Source organism: Drosophila santomea, chromosome 3R (genome assembly GCF_016746245.2).
Source record: "Drosophila santomea strain STO CAGO 1482 chromosome 3R, Prin_Dsan_1.1, whole genome shotgun sequence".
NCBI classification, from domain to species: domain Eukaryota; kingdom Metazoa; phylum Arthropoda; class Insecta; order Diptera; family Drosophilidae; genus Drosophila; species Drosophila santomea.
In genome coordinates this window covers 10376895-10395967 of record NC_053019.2, presented here as the reverse complement: position 1 = coordinate 10395967, position 19073 = coordinate 10376895, and the positions used below count along the sequence as shown (strand labels likewise).

At 42.3% G+C, this 19073-nt stretch overlaps 1 protein-coding gene across 3 annotated transcripts in view; it reads left to right on the top strand.

The window, feature by feature from the left end:
- LOC120454510 (homeobox protein homothorax) overlaps nt 1-19073 on the top strand; it is a 107726-nt gene that overhangs the window by 61473 nt on the left and 27180 nt on the right. For 2 of the 3 annotated variants that reach the window (XM_039639866.2, XM_039639865.2), the window contains exon 8: nt 6571-6618. The exons of the other annotated variant lie outside the window; for it this stretch is intronic. In XM_039639866.2, coding sequence (XP_039495800.1) covers nt 6571-6618 — 48 coding nt within the window. The remainder of the gene's footprint in view (nt 1-6570; nt 6619-19073) is intronic. 3 annotated transcript variants of the gene reach the window in all.

Sequence of the window (19073 nt, the reverse complement as noted above, 5' to 3'; positions counted from 1 at the left end):
AAAGAAAAGCGAGTAGAGTGGCGGTAGAGTAGAGCGAACTGAAGTGAAAGCTGGCGGCAAAAAGTTTTCCTCATTTCGCACTTGTACGCCCAGAAATAAGAAATAAATAAAGCCATTTCTTCTAATATACAAAAAGCCTCGAATGGCAAAATTACTTTTTTATAAGGAGGCGTCCCCCTCTCTGCTCTCTCTGCTCCTTGGAGAAAAGGGAAAGTATCCACCCACCCAAGGCCACACCTTGATTCAGAGGGTGGGTGGTTAGGAGGGGGCAAGTACATTGCCAAACATTGCCTAATTTGGAATTGCCTATGAAATGTGCATTAGAATAACTAGAATCTACTACCAAAGTGTCACCCTTCGCAAAAGCGACAGCGAAGGGAAGAAAACCCCCCAAAAAGGTGTGTAATAAAAACAAATGTCTGTCGTTTGTTTATATCAGGCAGGCGGCAATTTCTTTGGCCGGAAAAGTTGCGTATTACTTCTCTTTTTTTTTCTTTTGGCGTTGTCTCTGAGTCTGTGAGGAAAACCCTTTGCAAACACACCTGGTGTGGTCCAGAAACGGAAAAAACAGGAAAAAACAGATATATAGTATAGTGGGAGGGGCAGGGAAACACGCACATCGATTGCTCAAAGGGCAAAAAATCGAACTAAATTTTACGACATAAACATAAATTTTATGACAGCCCAGAAAGTAGTAAACGCCCGAGTCGGGAAACCGGGAAAAGGAAATCAATTTTATGCGCTCTGGCCAGAAGTAAGAACAACAAATGTTGGGAGGAGGGGGGTGCCCCATCAAAGCTTCGGGCCAGAGATCTATAAAATCTATGTGAGAACTATTAAAAAGTCGTAAAAAGAAACTATGAGCGGGTTGGGGGCCTGCGTTCTGTGGGTGAGTGTTGGCCTTTGGCGGTCGTAAAGTCGCCAATAGAGATTTATTTCTGGCTTATCGCCTGGGAAATGGCGTAAAAACAATCGCACCGAACGGCATTAATAATGCCATTACAAGTGTATTGTCATAATTGTCCTTGGTCATCAACGGCAGGCCTCCGACTTCCAGTGCATTATGTTCCTGTATATTTGTATCTTTGTTTCGGGCCCTAATGTAAACGCATTTAAACGCAATTACTTTTCACCCAACGTGTGTGAGTTGGTTGTGTCTTTGGTGTTGGCCAGGCCAACACGTACCAAAGCCATTTCGGCTTTGAGCTGGCTGGCCTCAGCTCTTCGGCTGATGATGATGATTGCCGGCGTGGCTTCGAGTGTCGTCATAAAGATCTTTTATCAAAACGTTAATGGATTGACTCATACAAAACACTCTCTATCCCTTTGTGCACGGCAAGAAATAAAGTGGCAGGGGTCAATAGAACAAACTTTTTAAGAGAAGTAATGCCTTAGCTCTAAAATGAATTTAGCAGCTACAAATATTCATGAATCAACATTTCTTTCGACAGTTTGAGAGCAAATTTACAATAGCTCATAAAGGGCCTATTTAAATCATGTGCTGCTGTAAGGGCATTTCTTTTCAGTGTACTATTGCGTGCACTTTTGTGTGCATAGGGCTTACACGTGTCTGTTGGCCGAGTTTTTGGGACAATTGCAGCGGCCTCAGCTCTTCAGCTCTTCGGCTCGTATAATATGTAATGTAAAGTTAATGAAATGCTTCACTGTGCCCCGCCCCCTCGCTTATCTACACTGAAACTGTTATTAATTATAGGCGCACCCTAATTTGCTGCTAGTGCGGGTATCATTTGGAGTCCCCAAAGTCGTCAGAATGTGCTGAAAGCCTATATTAATTGCATTTTAATGAAACACAATAAGGAAACTTTGCGGCCTCGGGCCAGAACCCTTTTCCCTTCTCATTCCGGGGAATCTAGATCTATAATAAGATCCTAACGGCCCGATACGAGCCTAGTTGTTAATGATATGGTAAATGCCCGACTCCTTGGAGAGTTTTGGCTGTGAAAAGATTAACCGGCCTGCGAATTGGCCCTATATCTCTATACCTGGTTGGTTGGATGTTATTGGTCGGACGGACTACCGACAACCGACTACCGACTACCACAAATGAAATTAAATATTCGAGGCGGTGCAAAAAATGCATTAAAACAAATGCGAAAAAAATGTGGAGCTCTGCGGTTGGCGCATTTGTTGTTTTCATTGCATTATCAGGCGCCGTGACAAGAAAAAATACACGAAAAAAAAAGTCAGCAAATAAATAAAACATGCATGAGCAGCGGCTTATATAGCACATCTGTCTCTCTGTGTGTGTAGGTGCATTGTTGCTGATAAAAAATTCATTAATTCATATACAAAATGCAATTAAGCGCAGTGGCTGCCACAATAAAAGCACGAAATCACTGATGGCCGACTAAAAAAATGGAGAGCGCCATCTAAAGAGCTGTCGATAGTTGGGATACCCTCATTAGATCGATTGGCTTTATACGTATTTATTTCCTTATCGCATATATCCACTCCATTGCACCGAATAGTATTAGCCCAGAAAATTAGTCTATCAGTTTAATAAACATCTGCTTCAAATGGAACTTTCCCTTGGCATGCAAAACGCAAATACCTGATGGTATTCCAGGGTATCAAAGAGAAAAGTGCTGCATAAATAAAATAGTGGGCGGCGTGGCGGTGGATAACAGCAAACGCAGCAGTTAAATTAACAAATTGCATGCATATTTTAATAAAATAAATATTTTAATAAGATTAAACTATAATGCAGCCAAATGTCAAAGTAGCGCGTTGCACATTCCCCAGCGGATAACAGCGAAAGAAATTTGAATAAAAAACTGATTGCTCTGTTTTATGTAGGCATATTTTTTTGGTTTTTTGTACGCTGCTGTTTAATTTATGCGGTTTTCAATTACCCTTTTGATATGAATTAATGACCGCATACAATGCATAATCCTGGGGCAGCATATCGCGCACTCCGCTCGCTGCTCACATAATTTAATTAAACATTTTGTGGCAGGTGGGTGGTTGTGGATGGGGGTGTGGGTGTGGGTGCTATAGGTGGGCTATCATGTTGCACTTGTCTCTATCCGCAAGATCCGCACCCATTCCACTCGCCTTTCATTTGCCAATGGCTTTGTGTTGCATGTTGCTGCTGCAACATTCCTGCAACAACTCCAGCAACTGCAGCAACTGCAACAACAACTGCGCCACGAGCAACAACATTCTTTTGTTGCTCGCTGGGGCAGCAAAATTTCATGCCTGTGTAAACTATTTGTCGACAATTTTGTCTGCTACAAAAGTCCGCATGCCACAAGACCAGACCGTGGTCTATCCGCCAAAGACCTCCACTCTTCGAATCGAGAGGAAAATCCATGGGCATGGAGCGATGTGGCCAAGACCAAAGCGTTGAAGCGCACGCCGCCGGCACGAACACGCTCAGCCTTTTGGCCCTGGCCAATTGCCGCTCTAATGACTCCGCTCCCGAGTGCCCAAGTGGCCAAGTGGCCAAGTGCTGCCTGCTGCCTGCTGCCTGCCAAACTCAATTCGCTGCCAATCAAGTGCAACTTTCCAGGCGCATGCAAAGTACATAAACAATGATGCAAATCAATGCACTCAGCGAAAAGTATCACCCAAGAATCTTATTGCAACTTTCTAAAAATGATCTTGAATTGAGTTCCTGGACTTGTAAGAAAGCTTGAGTAAATGGCTAGTAGTCCTCAGTAATATGAAGGTACCTACAGTAGGCAACGAATAAGATGAAGTCACGTTTGCATGTCTTCTACGGCAATATGTCAGTTTTCTCTGCATGTACTGCTATCAGTCTAGAGGCAGGGACTCGGCGGAGGTTACCCTTCTTATCGCCAATGAAAAGTTTGGCGCGTTTAAAGTAAGTTTACGTGTAGCACGGCAAAGTGCATTGATAAGAAGTGTACCCCATGCACCACCCCACCACCCCCGCGCCAACGCATCTTGGCCTTTTGCTGATTAGTCGATCAATGTTCGGTCTGAACGGAATCAAGCTTTTAAATATGCAAAAAGCAGAGGTGGAAAAAGAACATACATGCGGCGGCATTAAGAGCTCTTAAGAGCAGCGAACCAGTTTTAGACCCTCTTCCTGCCCCATGCCCCTTGCCCTTTTCTCTTGGCCAACTCCCCGAACTCCTTGGCCAGCGCCATTATGGCTCATTATCGCCCCGAGCAACACAACATCTTACAGTATGCTGATGAGTTTTTTGGCCATTCTAATAGGAAAAGGCCCGGGCTAATTTATAAATATCTGGACGGAGAACAAAATAAAAATGAAAAGCAGAAAAAAAACGAGAAAAGGGGAAAAAAGGAAAGCACCACCGCCTCTGCGGTGGTTTGTTCATTAAACGACTGCCACGCCCACCAATGGGGGCCTGTTCATTAATTGTTGACAATGATTACCTGGCCAGCAGAGAAGAAGCTAAAAAGAGACGAAGACGAAACGAATCGAAATGAAATGAGACTAAGGCAAAAACCCTCCACTCTCGAGGCGAATGCAATTTCAATTTTCAACGACAGGTGATAAATAAATCGAAACGCATCGAATTGAAAGCAACAGCAGCGGTGGCATCGGCAATCGATTCGTTGCGTTGCGAATGAAATTGCGCCATATTTGGGCGTTATTTGTGGCCAGAATCTCCAGGTGGAGAAGGAAAGGGGTGGAGGCACCAGGATGGACTGGGCAGTAAACCAGCCCAAACGGGGCAGCACTCGAATCCAATCCACAGAGAAGACTCCTGGAGCTCCGACTGGAAGTCAAAGTCCGATTCGAGACTGAGGCGTTGGCAATGAGCGTCGAAGGCATTTAATTGCCACCGCGGCATTTTGACGTCTACGCATCAGGGAGAAGGGATGCACAGAGAGAAAATGCCCGGCAATAAGGAAATACAATTTTAAAAGATAAACACACTATTAGAAAGCAGATAACCAACTTGTATATTTCAAATTACTATTATTACTACATATATCAGAGAGTTTTCTACTATTATAAAATAGCTGGGTTTGCAGAGTTTCAAGAGCTATATAGTATATTTTTCTCTCTGATTGGACAACAAACGAGACGGAAACAGAGCGGCAGACAGAGATGGCGACACAGGAGACCCAAGAAGACTTTTTCGAAAAGGTGTTTTGTCGCCAGTCCGCCAATGCTACCTCCAATTGAGTGCGAATTGGCATTTCATTTGGCGCATTTGGCATTTTCGGGGCGCGTTGATCATTTAGCCGTGTTTAGTGTCCGTCGTTGTTGCGCTTTTTAATTTCGTTTTCTGATCGGCAGGAAAAAACCACAAAAAATAAAAAACAACAAAACAACGAGAGAAACAGAGAAACAGAGCCACAACAACACAAATGATTTAAGATGTTCGACTGTCAGTGGTGACAACATTGACAGTAAAATTATTTCTACGCGCTGCAGAAGGTTAATTATCGTTGATTTATTTACAACGAACTAAAAAAATAAAAACAAACTCCAGCTGGGCCATACAATTAAAATGAAAATCCGGCTTACGTTACAGCAAACGGAAATAGGGAACAATTCGATGGGATATCAGCTTTTAGGGCTTAATATGTTTTGGGAAACGAATAAAATTCAAGCTGACTGCAAATGCTTACGGGCTTAAAATTGCCATAAACTGTCACAAAAAAATCACTTGAAGAAATTACAAAAAAATTAATAATTTATTGAAATATAATGCGTGCAAATAAAATGCGGCAAAAAAGATAAAACACGGCAAAATAAAGAGCGAAAAAAGAAACAAAAAGAGTTTACCATGACAGCCATAAATAATTAACAATACAAAAAGAGATGAAGCAGCAGAAGAGTATTCTGCGTTAATTTGCATTTTTGTTTTGTGATAACAAAAGCGTAAAAATAAGAGAAAAAGTTCAACAATTTCAGCAGGAACAAACATGGCAAACCGCAGGCAAAATTAAAACACGAGCACAATGTAAAAATATTAAATTAACATTAACAGGGAAATGAAAGCGGTTAGCGTGGGTGAGAATGTCCATATGCATACGTGTGTGGGCGCTTGTCAAAGTGAATTTAAAATAATTATTGTACATTATGCGCCGCAATGCGTATTAAATTAAATGCTGCACAATAATAAAATTAATCAGGCACCAAACCAAAAAAATTATGCTACATAAACGCGGCAGGAAAACCAAAAATTGCAGCAAGTTGGCAAACAAAAGCCAAACAAAAACCTGCACAAAAACTATATTGTTCAATAGCAGCAACAATAAAACGCACGTAATTAAGCGTTTTAATGCTTCGTTTTTGGATAAGGGGGTACGGGAGTTGGGTAAACATGAACAGGAAAATATATCTGAGTTTTTAATACCCCATATGAAAATGGTACACCTGCCCAGAATGTTTATTGATTTGGTTTTCATTTGAAGAAGAAACTAAATTATCCAATGCCATGCAAATCACTTACGTAGAAAGTTCGGAAAGGAGTATATACACTTTTTCACAAATCCACAAATTAGCTGTGCTAAGTGGTTAGTTACAAATTGCAATTTATTGATAATTATTATAATTAATTGAAATTAATTCACATTCCCACTGTCTTCTCGTTGCAGATGGTAAGTTCTTATCATCACTCAATCCTTCAGAACTAACATATGATGGTAAGTCGCATTCCACATTAAGTCATTTAACACTTCTATATCAGTAGCTATATGAGTATAGAGTAGATGGATAGTCGTAACTTTAAGATACAGCCAGTTGCACACGAGTAGATCTGAGGCGAAACACGTGCTGCCCTTCGGTTCGCACATCAATCAAAATTTGGCCGATGCCAAGGGCATCGATATAGATCGGTTCCTTAGTTCCTTAGTTCCTGGGTATCTGGGTTGGGTCTCCTGATGTGCTCCATGGTATTGATGGACTTGATGGGCTCTTTGATGTCTGTCACTAATCCTGTTCGCGATCACGTTCCTGCCCGGTCCACGCCCACTTTGCTCACGGCTGCGGCTTCCTGTTTCTGCGATCTTTTAAAATGAGAAATTTCTTTTTAATTTAGACTTAAACAGACTGCGCACCGGACAGCTGATAAAAAATCATTATAAAGTTAAATTTTAATTAAAAACTACAATCGATTAAAGGGGCGATGGCGATGGGATGGGGATGGGAATAGGGACGAAATACTGTCTGCGGCTCATAAATTGAACATCGGCGGTCTCCGCAGCTTTCAACGTGCATGTGGACCACGCCCACTGAAAAAAAAAACAGAAAACTTAAAAAATACAACAGCCGTCAGATGATGATGATGAACTTGTGCCAATTTCTGCGCTGCGAAAATCAGTGGCAGTTTTGATGATGTCCGATGTCCGATAGTCGCGGCATTATGGCATTATATAAGCGCATTTCGCTTTCATTAATGAACATGAGGCAAAAACGAATGGTCGAGCGACCGGCACGTGAATTGAAATTTGATTTATGATCGGCGAGCGGCCCTCCATGTGGGGCTTTTCTTTCTGTATTCTGTATGTTCTGCACTCTGTGTTTTTTATTTTTTTATTTTTTTGGATTTTTTCTTTGCCGGCTAAGCAGCCTCCTCTGGGTCGTAAAGTCGCAGGCCAGGATGCAGTTTTCCCCTCTTTATGATGCGTTAAATTGAGGAATGGCGTGCCAGAGCATTTAAATCGTTAAGAGGCAAGTGCAGGGCCGGTCAAAAGTAACTCACATACGATTGTTTTTCCTGCACTTGAAGAAAAGGGGTGTATCTGAGAGCCAGTTGATCTCTGGAGCAAGCATTGACCATAGCTTAGCCTATGAGAGTAATATTTAGAATTGTTTATGACTTGTTATTTGCAATTTATGCTTATATTAAATCAGTTATTCTCATTCGGTTGTTTCATACATATTCCCAATATCATCATCAAGAGAAAACCTCATCGATGTCCGATTTAAGCACTATCTTTTCGCCAGTGTGAACCGAAGTTCGAAAGACCCAGTAACCTACAAAACAGGGCTTTATTTTAGGCTGGCCGAAAGGAGAGCACAGCCAAAAGTGTAATTTGTATTATTTCCTTGGGCGGCACAGGCGGGGGGCGTGCCCTCGGGGGCGGGGGCGGAGGCGTTGGCGGATGGCAGACAGCCGTGGGCCATGGCCAAGAGCAGAAAGAGACAGCAAGAGACAGCAGGAGACAGAGAGAGAGAGACGGCGAGCGGGCGTTTAAGCACAACTTTAAATAATCGTCTGTCAGAACTGTCAAACAAGCCGGCGAGCGCTAGAATTAATGGCACACTGGCAGTGCGAGAGAGAGGGAGAGGGAGAGGGGCCGACCGCCGCAGAGGGAGACAGCTGCAATTTGTTTAGCCCTGCGCAGGCGCAAAGCGTCCGTTGAACCTGCAATCCGGGGCACACTCGTATTCGTAGCCCGGCATATGGCTGTGTATGTGTATGTGTGTGTGTGTGAGTGTATGTGGAGCACAAGTTGAATTATTGTTTCTGCACTTTTTTTTCGCTTTTAGCGCAGTCGCAGCGAGTTAAAAACAATGCCATTGCCATGGCGGTACTTTATCAAATGCCCCGTCTCTTTCCATTTGTGCGAGGCCCTCTCTTTCCCGCTCGCTCGCTCCCGTACAGTGTTATTGCCCTCTCTTTCGGCATGTGTTTGTGTGTAAAATTAATGTTGTTGCGCCGCAGCGGGCGAACTTTCAACTGTTGCTGCTGCTGCTGTTGGCTCAAGATGAAAAATTATTGCTTTTAATTTATTGCATAAACAAAGGCTACACCATTGGAATAAAAATGTCTGGCTGTGTGTGTGTGTGTGTGTGTAAGTCTGCGCGAGTGTAACGGTTCTCAAGGTCATGGGCGAAAGAGACAGCAACTGGGGGCTTTCCCCGGCTTCGCTGCCAACTGTCAAAAATGATTTAGTAGTTCAAAGCCGCGTTTTGCGTCTGCTGCAAAAGTGCGAAAATATATGTGAGGGCAGCGGACGTCCGACAGCAGCTGTCAAATGCAAATACAACGCAGCAACAACGCAGCAACATCGCAACAGTAACAGCAACAACAGCAACAGAAACAACAGCAACATCACACGTTTTGACAACAAATTTTGACAGTTTAGCAAAGGTCACGCGGAAAGTAAAAGTTGACAGGCCTAGAGGTGTGTGTGCCTGTTCGAGTTGATGGTGTGGTCAGAAAAAATAAAGGGGGTGTGTGTGTGTGCGAGTGTGTATTTGATAGATTGACATCATCATTCGGCCTTTCATTCACTTGTCAGGAGCACAGTTAGCGAAGCACTGAAACATTAGTTTTTTATAGTTCATTGAGCCAGCTGAAAAGCGAGAGCGAATCATTGACAGCCGGCCACAATAAACTGACAAATCAAAATCAAAAATAAACAAACCAAATTAGCTAGTCATAAAAGCGTCTGAAGTGAGCGAATAGCCATCGAAATGGCAACTGTTGATAGATCATTTGGAATGAAACACAATATACGACGCAGACGCGTCGTGATTTATGGCATTTGATAAATGAGAATTTAATAAATTTTTAGCTTATTTGGATTTTTAATTTTTATTTCAGTTTTTCAGTTTTTTTTTGTTGACTTTTAGTGCGAACGGCAATTAAAACGTGTGTGTTTGAGGCAGCAGACAAATTGTGGCGCTCGAATCGATAGATTAACGGGGTCTTAATGTTGTTTGATGGGGTCTCACTTTTTTCTGTATCGCCTGGGATTCGAGTTTCTTTATTTTCGATTTTATTTGCTGTGCCATCAATTAGCCATAATAGCGCCGATTTAGCGCTTAAGCCTTAAATCAATTTAATGAAAATTATATGCCAAATTGGCATATAGGAGGCATATTCCCAAGTTTCTTAAGATCTAAAGGAATTAAGATCAGTGGAATTCGCATTAACATTGTATTCTCTCTGTGCACAACTCACTTGGAGCATTACTTTCGCCAAATTGAATACCCAAGCCGTTTAAGTCACTTTCTTTGATGCTCTGGCTCATCATAATTCCTCGACAGTCACCGAAAGACCGAAAGTTCTTTAGCCAGACGCAACCCACATAAATCCAGAGGTCCCTCCCAACTTTGTTGTCCTCTTGAATTATGCATGCAACAAATTGTATAAAAATTTCTGCAACTTTACGTTGTTACGTGCAGAAATTTGGAAATCAAGCGAAGCGAACCCCAGAAATTTGAGGAGCACTTGTCGAGGGTAAATACATACATGTGTATGTACAAACGTAGCAGAGGCAAAAACCGAAAAGGACCAAAGGACTTGCAGGACTTCAGTCCCTGGTCGCTGGTTTTTCCGGCTTAGCCCAAGTCAACCCCCAGAGGATATGCTCGAATATTTATTTTTTTTTTGTTTTTGCTCTCCGTTCGGCGTTTACAAAGTGATTACTTCTGTTTAAAAATTGATGTCTCGATGTTGGACACGTTTTCAATTTCCAGCGAAATGGCGCGTGCTGCTACAGCCGCTTTTCCCCGCAAAACAAACTTACAGGTGCCGGATACACTTCCCATCGACTCTGATGAGGAGGCTCGGATCGAAATTGTCAAAAGAAATTCCTTAAATGACTTTGTCAAGTCGTTAAAAGCGAACACCATTTGGTGTCGCTCTCTATTTTGTTTTTATTTTATTTGGTGTCTCGTTTGGCTTTAATCACCGATTGCTGTCATGTCCGAGTTGAATGGCAATTAAATGGTCTACGACTCGTTAAATCATTCATGATTAACTCACTTCAGCTCCCTGTCCTTGAAGATTTAGTGCCGTTGAATATCGTTAAAGATATGCCTCACATTTCGGATCGGAATCGGAATCCGATTCCAAAACTGAAAACTGAAAAGCAGACGAGCTGCTGTCGCATAATCGATGAACTTTGATTGGCACTCATAAAACCCAAGCCCATCAACCGGTTGTGCTTTTCTCCAAATAGTAGTAGCATAATGGCATATTATAAATTGCCGCCAGCCAAAAAGGTAACTTGGCACAAAAGTCGGTTGGCTTCGCTGGGCCCAAATGGCTTTTTAATTTGGTCAACGAAAACGGGTTGGAAAATGTTTGCCGAAGCGTTGTTTGTTTTTTGTGTCTGCGGGTTTGACATTTAATGGCCTTTTGCCTTCTGGGGGAATGTGTGGAATGTTTCATTTGCATATGCAGCCTGCGCCCTGAAATATGCAGTGGTTTTTGTTTCACCAGCATAGCTTGAAGGTGTGTTCTGTTCTGCTGGGAATTTCGTGCACACAAAAACACTGGGAATTTTCACCCGTGAAATGTTAGTAACCGATTTTGTATTTGACACTGTACGGAAAAGCCAGCTTGATGCATTTGTTAAAGCTCGTGCGTTTGAAATATAATTTAACTAAAAATAAGCAGCACAGGGCATAGCGTTTTCTTTCTCTGCATTAATTCCCTATTTAATTTATTTTTGCCTCCGTATTGCAAGGGAAAACTTTGATTAAACTTCTTGCCAATAGCAAGCGCAGCTCGTATGTACATATAAAGTACATATGTATATATGGCGTGCTATATGTCTGACCAAGTTTCATATAAGTAACATAGATAGCGCGCCCACAGCATAATCGAAGGGGGAATAGCGGAGAAGTTGGAGTGGCAGAAGGATATCCATTTGCCAAAATAGCAAAACTTGCATAAAAACTTTTGCGCAACAACTTGGACTTTTTCATCAAACAAAAGCAAAAGGAAAAATAAGAGGGAAATGAAACAAACTTTTAATGCAATCCACCCAACCAACACACTCACTCCTCCCCAAACAAAAGCAACAGCAACAGCAAAAACAAGCCGAAGATAGACAAACTTGCAGCACGCCTCCTCGTCCTTGTTGCCGCCCATTTGCACAGCTGTCAGTCAGTGGAAAATATTTCCCAGCCCGTGCGAGTGAGAGAGAGGGACGGCTGCTCGAGAGCGAAAGAGAAGCATAGAAAGCTGGCAAGGCAGAGCCAACATGGCGAACAAAAGTTTTGCTCGCTGCGGCAAAAAGCGGAAATGCATTCAAAATCTAATATGGCAGCCATGGTCATGAGCAGCAGCAGCAGCAGCAACAACAGCAGCAACAGCAACGGCGACTGGGAGCGAAGCCCCACCACCACCCACAATTCACCCACAATCCACCCACCACCCCCTACCACTTTCCACTGCAAAGTAGCAGCTAAACAAAAAGGCTAAAGAGTGCCAAAGAAGAAAATGCAATTTTCTGAAAAACCCATTAAATGTTTGCCATCAAAAAAGAAAATATATATATGTATAGCCAAGGGGGAGGGGTGCAGAGGGGAGGGGAAGAAGGAAAGCCAGAAGAAGATGGGGCCAGCAGGCGAAATAAGAGATGGAGTAGAACCAACTGCAAATAAAGCAAACGACGAGCGCCAGAAGATGGCGGCGTTCGCCAGTGATAGACTGTGCGACTATGTGCATATAGCCGCTATATTGTACATGTCCAAAAACTACAGTCGACCCTCGCTACGAGCGAACTACAGGCAGGCAGTGCAAGGCAGTTCCTAAATATCAGTAACAGGTGTCAGCTAAGCACTTCAATTATTAAAATATATCTTAATAATCTACGAAAAACTTTCAAATTAATTATTATTTAAAGAAACCGATTTTATTGTGAGTTTAAAGTATGCGTTAGACAGCTTTGCCTGTAACTTGCACTCCCCAGAATGACTTGCAATTTATACATTTTCCTCTGCAACTTTTGTGGCTCCTATAAAGCCATTAGCAGCACTTTAAATTGCCTCGAAATTTGCGCTCCAAGCTTTAAGCCCGATTCGCAAACGGCTGAGAGTTCGAAGGCTCACATGTCAGAGGCACCAAAGGCACAATGTGCTGATAGAGCCATTTACGCCGTCAGCACATAATGATGGAGTGGGAGGGGCTGGTGGAAATGGATGGGAAAATGGAAAAGCCGTCGAGAGGATGGTGTGTGGTGTATGGTTGATGGTGGGGGGATCTGGATGGAAGTCTGAAGGAGCAGCTGCAGCGGCTGCGCTTTTCTGACGGATTTCCCCGGCACATAGAAAACACACAGCATACAACGGTTGCCTTGGGCTTAGACAGACGAATACGTCCATGGAATAGATGCAGACGTGGCCAAGAGCCAGCCAGGAGCCAAGGATATCAGCTAGCAGCAGCTGTGTCCTGTGGCCCCATTGTGTGTGTGAGTGTGCGGCAAGGATATATGCCTGACGATGAAATTTAATGGGGTGCTTTGATGCGATTGGTTTTCATATAACGCAGGCGCTTAAAATCATCGAATCATTCAAAAGAAAACTGAGCTGACTGCTCCAGCTCTCGCACACTCGCACTCACACACACACACATGAGAGCAAAGCTTTTCCCAGCTCAAACACACACACACACACACTTGTGCACTTGTAGAAAACGCAATGCTTGTGTATAAGAATTTTTTCTGCTGAGTGGAAATAAAAGAAATGTAGAAAAATGCTAGAAAAAAAAAAACGGGAGCAAAAAAAAGGGAAAAGGAAAAAATATAAAATCTATGTGTGTGTGCCGGAGCATTTTCCTTGGCTCCACTCGGGCTTTATATAAAGAACGAAATGACGACGACAGCTTGAGAGGAAAATGTAGGGAGAGGAAAATGAATGGAAAGGCAGTCGGAGTTGGTCGGAGTTTTCGCCAATACGCACACAGACAGCTGCCACACAAACATACAGCTATACAACTAGCTAGCTTTTGGGATGAAAAAAAGCTTTTCTTTATTCTAGTTTTTCCCTCTTATTTATCCCTTCAGCTGCTATTTCTAGCCTTCCTTTGTCACAGCCATAAATTAGATATATACAGGGGTTATATTAAGTCTGGGTGTTGCTATTTTACATGTGAATTGGGTATGAAATTAAATTAAGTTGGTCGCCATATTTGTCCTCAAGTTGGCCATAAATCCGCAAGGTATTCAACAAGTTCTCAGTGCATAAATTGTGGAAAACAATGCCAAACTGATACATTAACACTTTAAGCCACCGAAAACAGCCCCGGGGAAAATGTCTGGGGAAAATGCAAAACCCCCGAAAACTCGCGGCAACCCCATGACAAATCGCTCTCTTTTAAGCCTGTGTGTGTGTGTGCTTGTGTGTGTTACAACGCATACAACGCTTGTGTGTGTGTGTGTGTGTGCGGAAAAACGCAGTCAAGCAGTAAAAACAACAAGAGCTCACACACACACACTCGTATCGATTATTGTAGCATACTTACTGGCGTCATTCCACTTTATTTATTTTTGGTAGTTTGGTAACCAGACAAAGAAAATAATGAAAGTCATGCTTGGTTTACAGATTCCTTGAGCCTCGTTTTTTTTTTTTCGTTTGTTCCTCCTTTCTGCCCGTAATCACAATTTGTTTGTCTGTGCCTACACACTTAATGTAGTCGAACTTGAGGCGATTTGGAGCTGCTCCGTCTGGGAAAATCATTTTACAGCTGGCGGGCCAAAGTTTTCCCCAGTTGACAGGCGACTATTTAACACGCGTCATAGCATGAGTTTTATGCGCACTCACACTCGCACTCACACACACACCCAGAAAGTCGGGGAAAAATAAAAGAAAACCAGTGTCAAGGTTAACGACCAATGAATTTATTTTGCTTGAATAAATTTTACGATAATGAGGAAATTGTCGTTGTCGTTTTGGGTATTTTTAATGGCCGTAATGTCGGCGCAGATATCTCTCTCTTTCTCTTTTCTTTCTCTGTGTGCGAGTGCTGGCTAAAATGCGAATGAAAATTTTTAAATTTCCGAAATTAACCAGTTGATCTTTAAGTTACATTTCTCGGGGCAATGTAGTTTTCCCTCTTCTTCGGCTTATCAGAAATGCCGCAAACGTTTTTCAATTTCCGGCCGGCATAGTTTAACCACTCAACGGTGGTGGCTTTCCCAGCGAAAGGACCTCGTTCTGAGCTCTGGACTTCTGCGATCCAGGACTCCGCAGGACTCGGGCCAACGCCAACTCCATTTTACGTAACATTAATTCTGTGATTTATTAGGGTCACGTGACCGTCAAACGGACGACTGAAATTGCACGAGTCACGAGTCAGCCAGACGACCACAAAATGCCCAATGCCACACGGCAAAAAAATGCATAACAATATCCTTATTGTCTTTTGCTAGTAAGCATTGCATCTCTATGCTAGTTTGTTAATTCTTTTATTATTATTACAATCTAAGGGTAGCCAATGAACTTGTATAGACAAACAGTAATGAAAAATAGTGGCGTAGTGGCGTCAAAATATTTGTTACCTTAAAGCTTAAATGCATTTCTCTTTTTCTCTCTCTGCAATTACACATAATATCCTTACCCACATGTAGAGCTCATCAAAGTCTTTCAATTCAAATCAGTCGTGCAAAAATTGCCTTCGAAATCCGCAACGAAATTCTTTGTTCGGCCCGTGGAAATTGCGGGCAGGTAAACAAGTTTCTCCACCTTCGACTGCCTGTTCTGTTGCCTGGTTAGGTGTCATAAAGTGCATTCACATGAATGCGATAAAGTTTATTGTCAGTTGGCTTGCTGGGTTTTTTTCTCTTTTTTGGGAAGAGGGGGGTGTGAGGTCCAGAGATTGAGGGGCCAGATGCTCAAAGGAACAACAAGAAAAATTAATACCAAAACATTTGCTGGTCTGTATTGTATGTCTGGATGTCTTGGGTCGTTGTCCGTCCGTCTGTCCGCGTGTCCGTATGGCTGTCCGTATGGGAGATCGCACACGCCTACGCAAACATGTCGCAACTGTCATTTCAGCTTAAGTTGGTCCATTGTACGTTTATATTAGTCGCGGGCCAGATACAAAAAAAACAGAATACGAAAAAAAAATAAAAAGGCCAATGAGAGGAGCTTGTGTGTGGGCAGGCTAAAGGGGGAGAGAGGCGGGAGCCAGAAGAGTTACGAGCGGACCGATCCAGACTTTCAAATTCGCCTCAAGTGTAAAGCGATATGCGGATGCCAAAGGATGTCGCCAAAACTGATGACACAGGACTGAAGGAACCGAGTTCCATAGCTTAAGTTACAAGTCATGTTCGAGGTGTGGCACTGGATTTTTATTGAAAAACGAGCGAAACGCTTTAAGGCCTCGCTTTTCGAAGCCCCAACTAAAACCACTTAGTGTGCTTTAATGCATTAGAACTGGCTTCATGCTTTATACACACACATATATATGGAATATCCCCCCTTTTTGGCAGCCATTATTTTCATAACTATGCGCGAAAAGCTTTTTCATTTAAATTAAAACAAAAGCAAACAACAGAATTCCTATGCGAAAAAAAGAACTGGAAAATGCTCTGAAAACGGCAGCGGAAAATGCCAACAAAACTACAAAAACAGTGCAACAAAATAGATAACTGCTCTGTTGTTGTTATATTTTTTTGCTCTGTGCTCGTAAAGCAGCTGCAGCAGCGCCACCTTCCGGCCGTCGTGGCAAACTAAATGGAAAAAAAAACAGAAAAATTCATTCGCTGCATGTGAATAATTACACAAAAAGCCAAGAAAAAAGAGCGAGGGGAAAAACCAAATGAAAGATTGCAGAGATGAAATGCCAATGCAATTTGGGTTAACAACATTTTGTTTGCGTTATTTCTTCAGCAGGCTGGCTTTAATTTTTCCAATAGAACTGAAATAAATGAATGGAAATCAAATACAAGGCTTTAAAGAAATTGATTCTATCTCTTTTCCCAAAGACAAAATAGCAAAAATCATTCCAAAAATGGGAATTTTTCGGTATTATTTAAAGTTGTTTCGTATTATAAGTAGTTGAATTCCGTTTAAAGTGATTCATGTTTTTATTTCCGCCGCTCAACTGAGTGCGACGAATATCGCAACTGGATTACAAACAGCCGACGGCAATGCAGAAACATGAAGACTGACAAGGAGGAATACTGAGACAGATAGAATACCTGTTTTCCCAACTTGTTTTCCAGTTTTCAGGGCCACCCCAAAGGGTTTCCCACAGCCTATGCAAATTTCATATTCCGCCATAATTTGCAGCCATTATTTTGCCAGGCGCAAACGAGAAACTCGCTCACCTGCCTCAAGAATCGCCTAAATGAATCCATCAGATAGACCTTTAATAGGAGAGACACGCCCCCTCGAAGCACCCCCCTTTTTTTTTGGCCGCCACGCAATTCTCCCCCTTTGCTTTTCCTACCCATTTTTGCAACTTTTTCCCCTTCGTTCATTTGGCGCGTTCAACCAATTGGAAAATTTACACGTGCAAAATGTTGAAAAATTGTTGCGGTTTATGTATTTTATTTTAAATTTTTTCCAGCCACCGCTGCAGTTGCTCGAAATTGCTGGGCATAAAAATTGAGAAAAGCCAGCGTAAATTTCCACACGGCAACAATTTCATTTTAAAGCTTCAAGTGACACCATATATATACAAATGCTCAGATACACAAATATATATCTACATATCTACATATGTATGTGTTTTTTTTATGTTATTTAAATGTGTTCACATTGTTGTTGCTGCTGTGGCTTTTTGTAATATTTTTAATTTCGCCCAGGCAGCGACATAAATCATTTTGTCGCGCATTGCAAAAATTCCAAAAGAGCAAAGCGAAAAAATTACAACAATTTTTAAATTAGCTCGCATGGGAAATGCCTGAGTGCGGAAGGGGCGGTGGAGGGGCTGAGTGGGTTGAGTGGGTGGTGGGGTTTGAGCGGAATTAAATTTTCATACGAAAAACTCGCAGATAACAACAACAACAGCAGCGGCAAGAGGTTGGGTGTGGGGAACAAAGCCAAATAGTAGAAAATTGGAAAGATGAAGTTGCCTCAGATAGCAGGACGAAGGGAGGGGCGGGGGCTTCGAAAGGGGGGCTGCTGACGAAAAAAGCAATTTTCAATTTTTCTACACAAAAATGCCAAACATGCTGGGGCTGAGAAAAGCGAACGAGTGGGACTGTGGGCTGGCAGGGGGGAGGCGAAGGGAGCTTGTGCTAAAAACTTTGACGACAGCCAAGTTGGGCGAAAAGGGGGCGGTGGGTGGCGGAGACGGAGGCGGGTGCGGGGGCGGGGCAGCGTTGGCGTTTGCGCCTTGCAGTCGCTGGCAAGTGATAAATCATTTCAACTGTCACTTTCGAAACACAATTTTATCTAAACACAGACACACAGAAAGCGACCCGCACACAGACGAGAAGCGACAGACACAAGTGCACTGAGAACAAAGTCTCAATAGTAACTAACTAACAGATTTATGTTTGATAACAAAATCAACTGGTTGAACTTCAAAGTAATTATCTACACTTTATTTTCTCAAACTAACGTCGTGAAATGTAATTATTAATTATATAAAAAACTTAAGTATATACCTTTAATTATTTAGTCCACTTTTTCTCACTGCACTGAACGGAATTGAAGAGACTTTGGCATTGGGGTGAAGTGAACTCTATGGAAAATGGAAAATTCGTTTCGTTGCGTCTGTTGTTTTTCTTTTTTCGGCTGTTGTCGGTTGTGGGGAAGGGGGGAGAGGGGAATACTTTTGGCTGAAGGTGGGGGCATAATGGGTGTTAGTTATAATGTGTGGCAGTGTGTGTGAGAAGTGCATGGGTGATAAGGCAAATGCATTTCGTAGCTCTGGGGCATCTAATCAATGCCTAAGCGCCATTTATCAGGCCCATGGGCACTTCACAAAGTTTTTGGGAAAACTGGGGGAAAAGCGGGGAAAATTCGGGCGCTGAATGTGGGGAGAAAGAATACACTTAGCTAGAGGCTGAAAAGCAAATGGGGTCGCCACCGAAATAGTGCCACTAAAAATAGAAAATCGTTCGTTGCGTTTCACCGACCAAACGCCAAAAGCAAATCAAGCAAAGCAACAAAGAAAATTAAAAATAAACATATAAAATCAGAAAATTAAAAAAAGGCGCTAGTACCTTAAGGTAATTTGAAATTCAACTAAAAGAAATGACAAAAAGAACAAAACAAAAATAGGTGACTAGAAATACAAATGTTTCACGAGGGTGAAAAAAATTAACAAAACCAAATTTAATTTGAAAAACATTTCGAACATTAAGGTGGCAAAACAAGCAAAAGTAAAATAGAACAACAGCAAGATAATTTAAAACACATTTTTGAAGCAAATTGAACAACACAAAAGACAAGTATAATT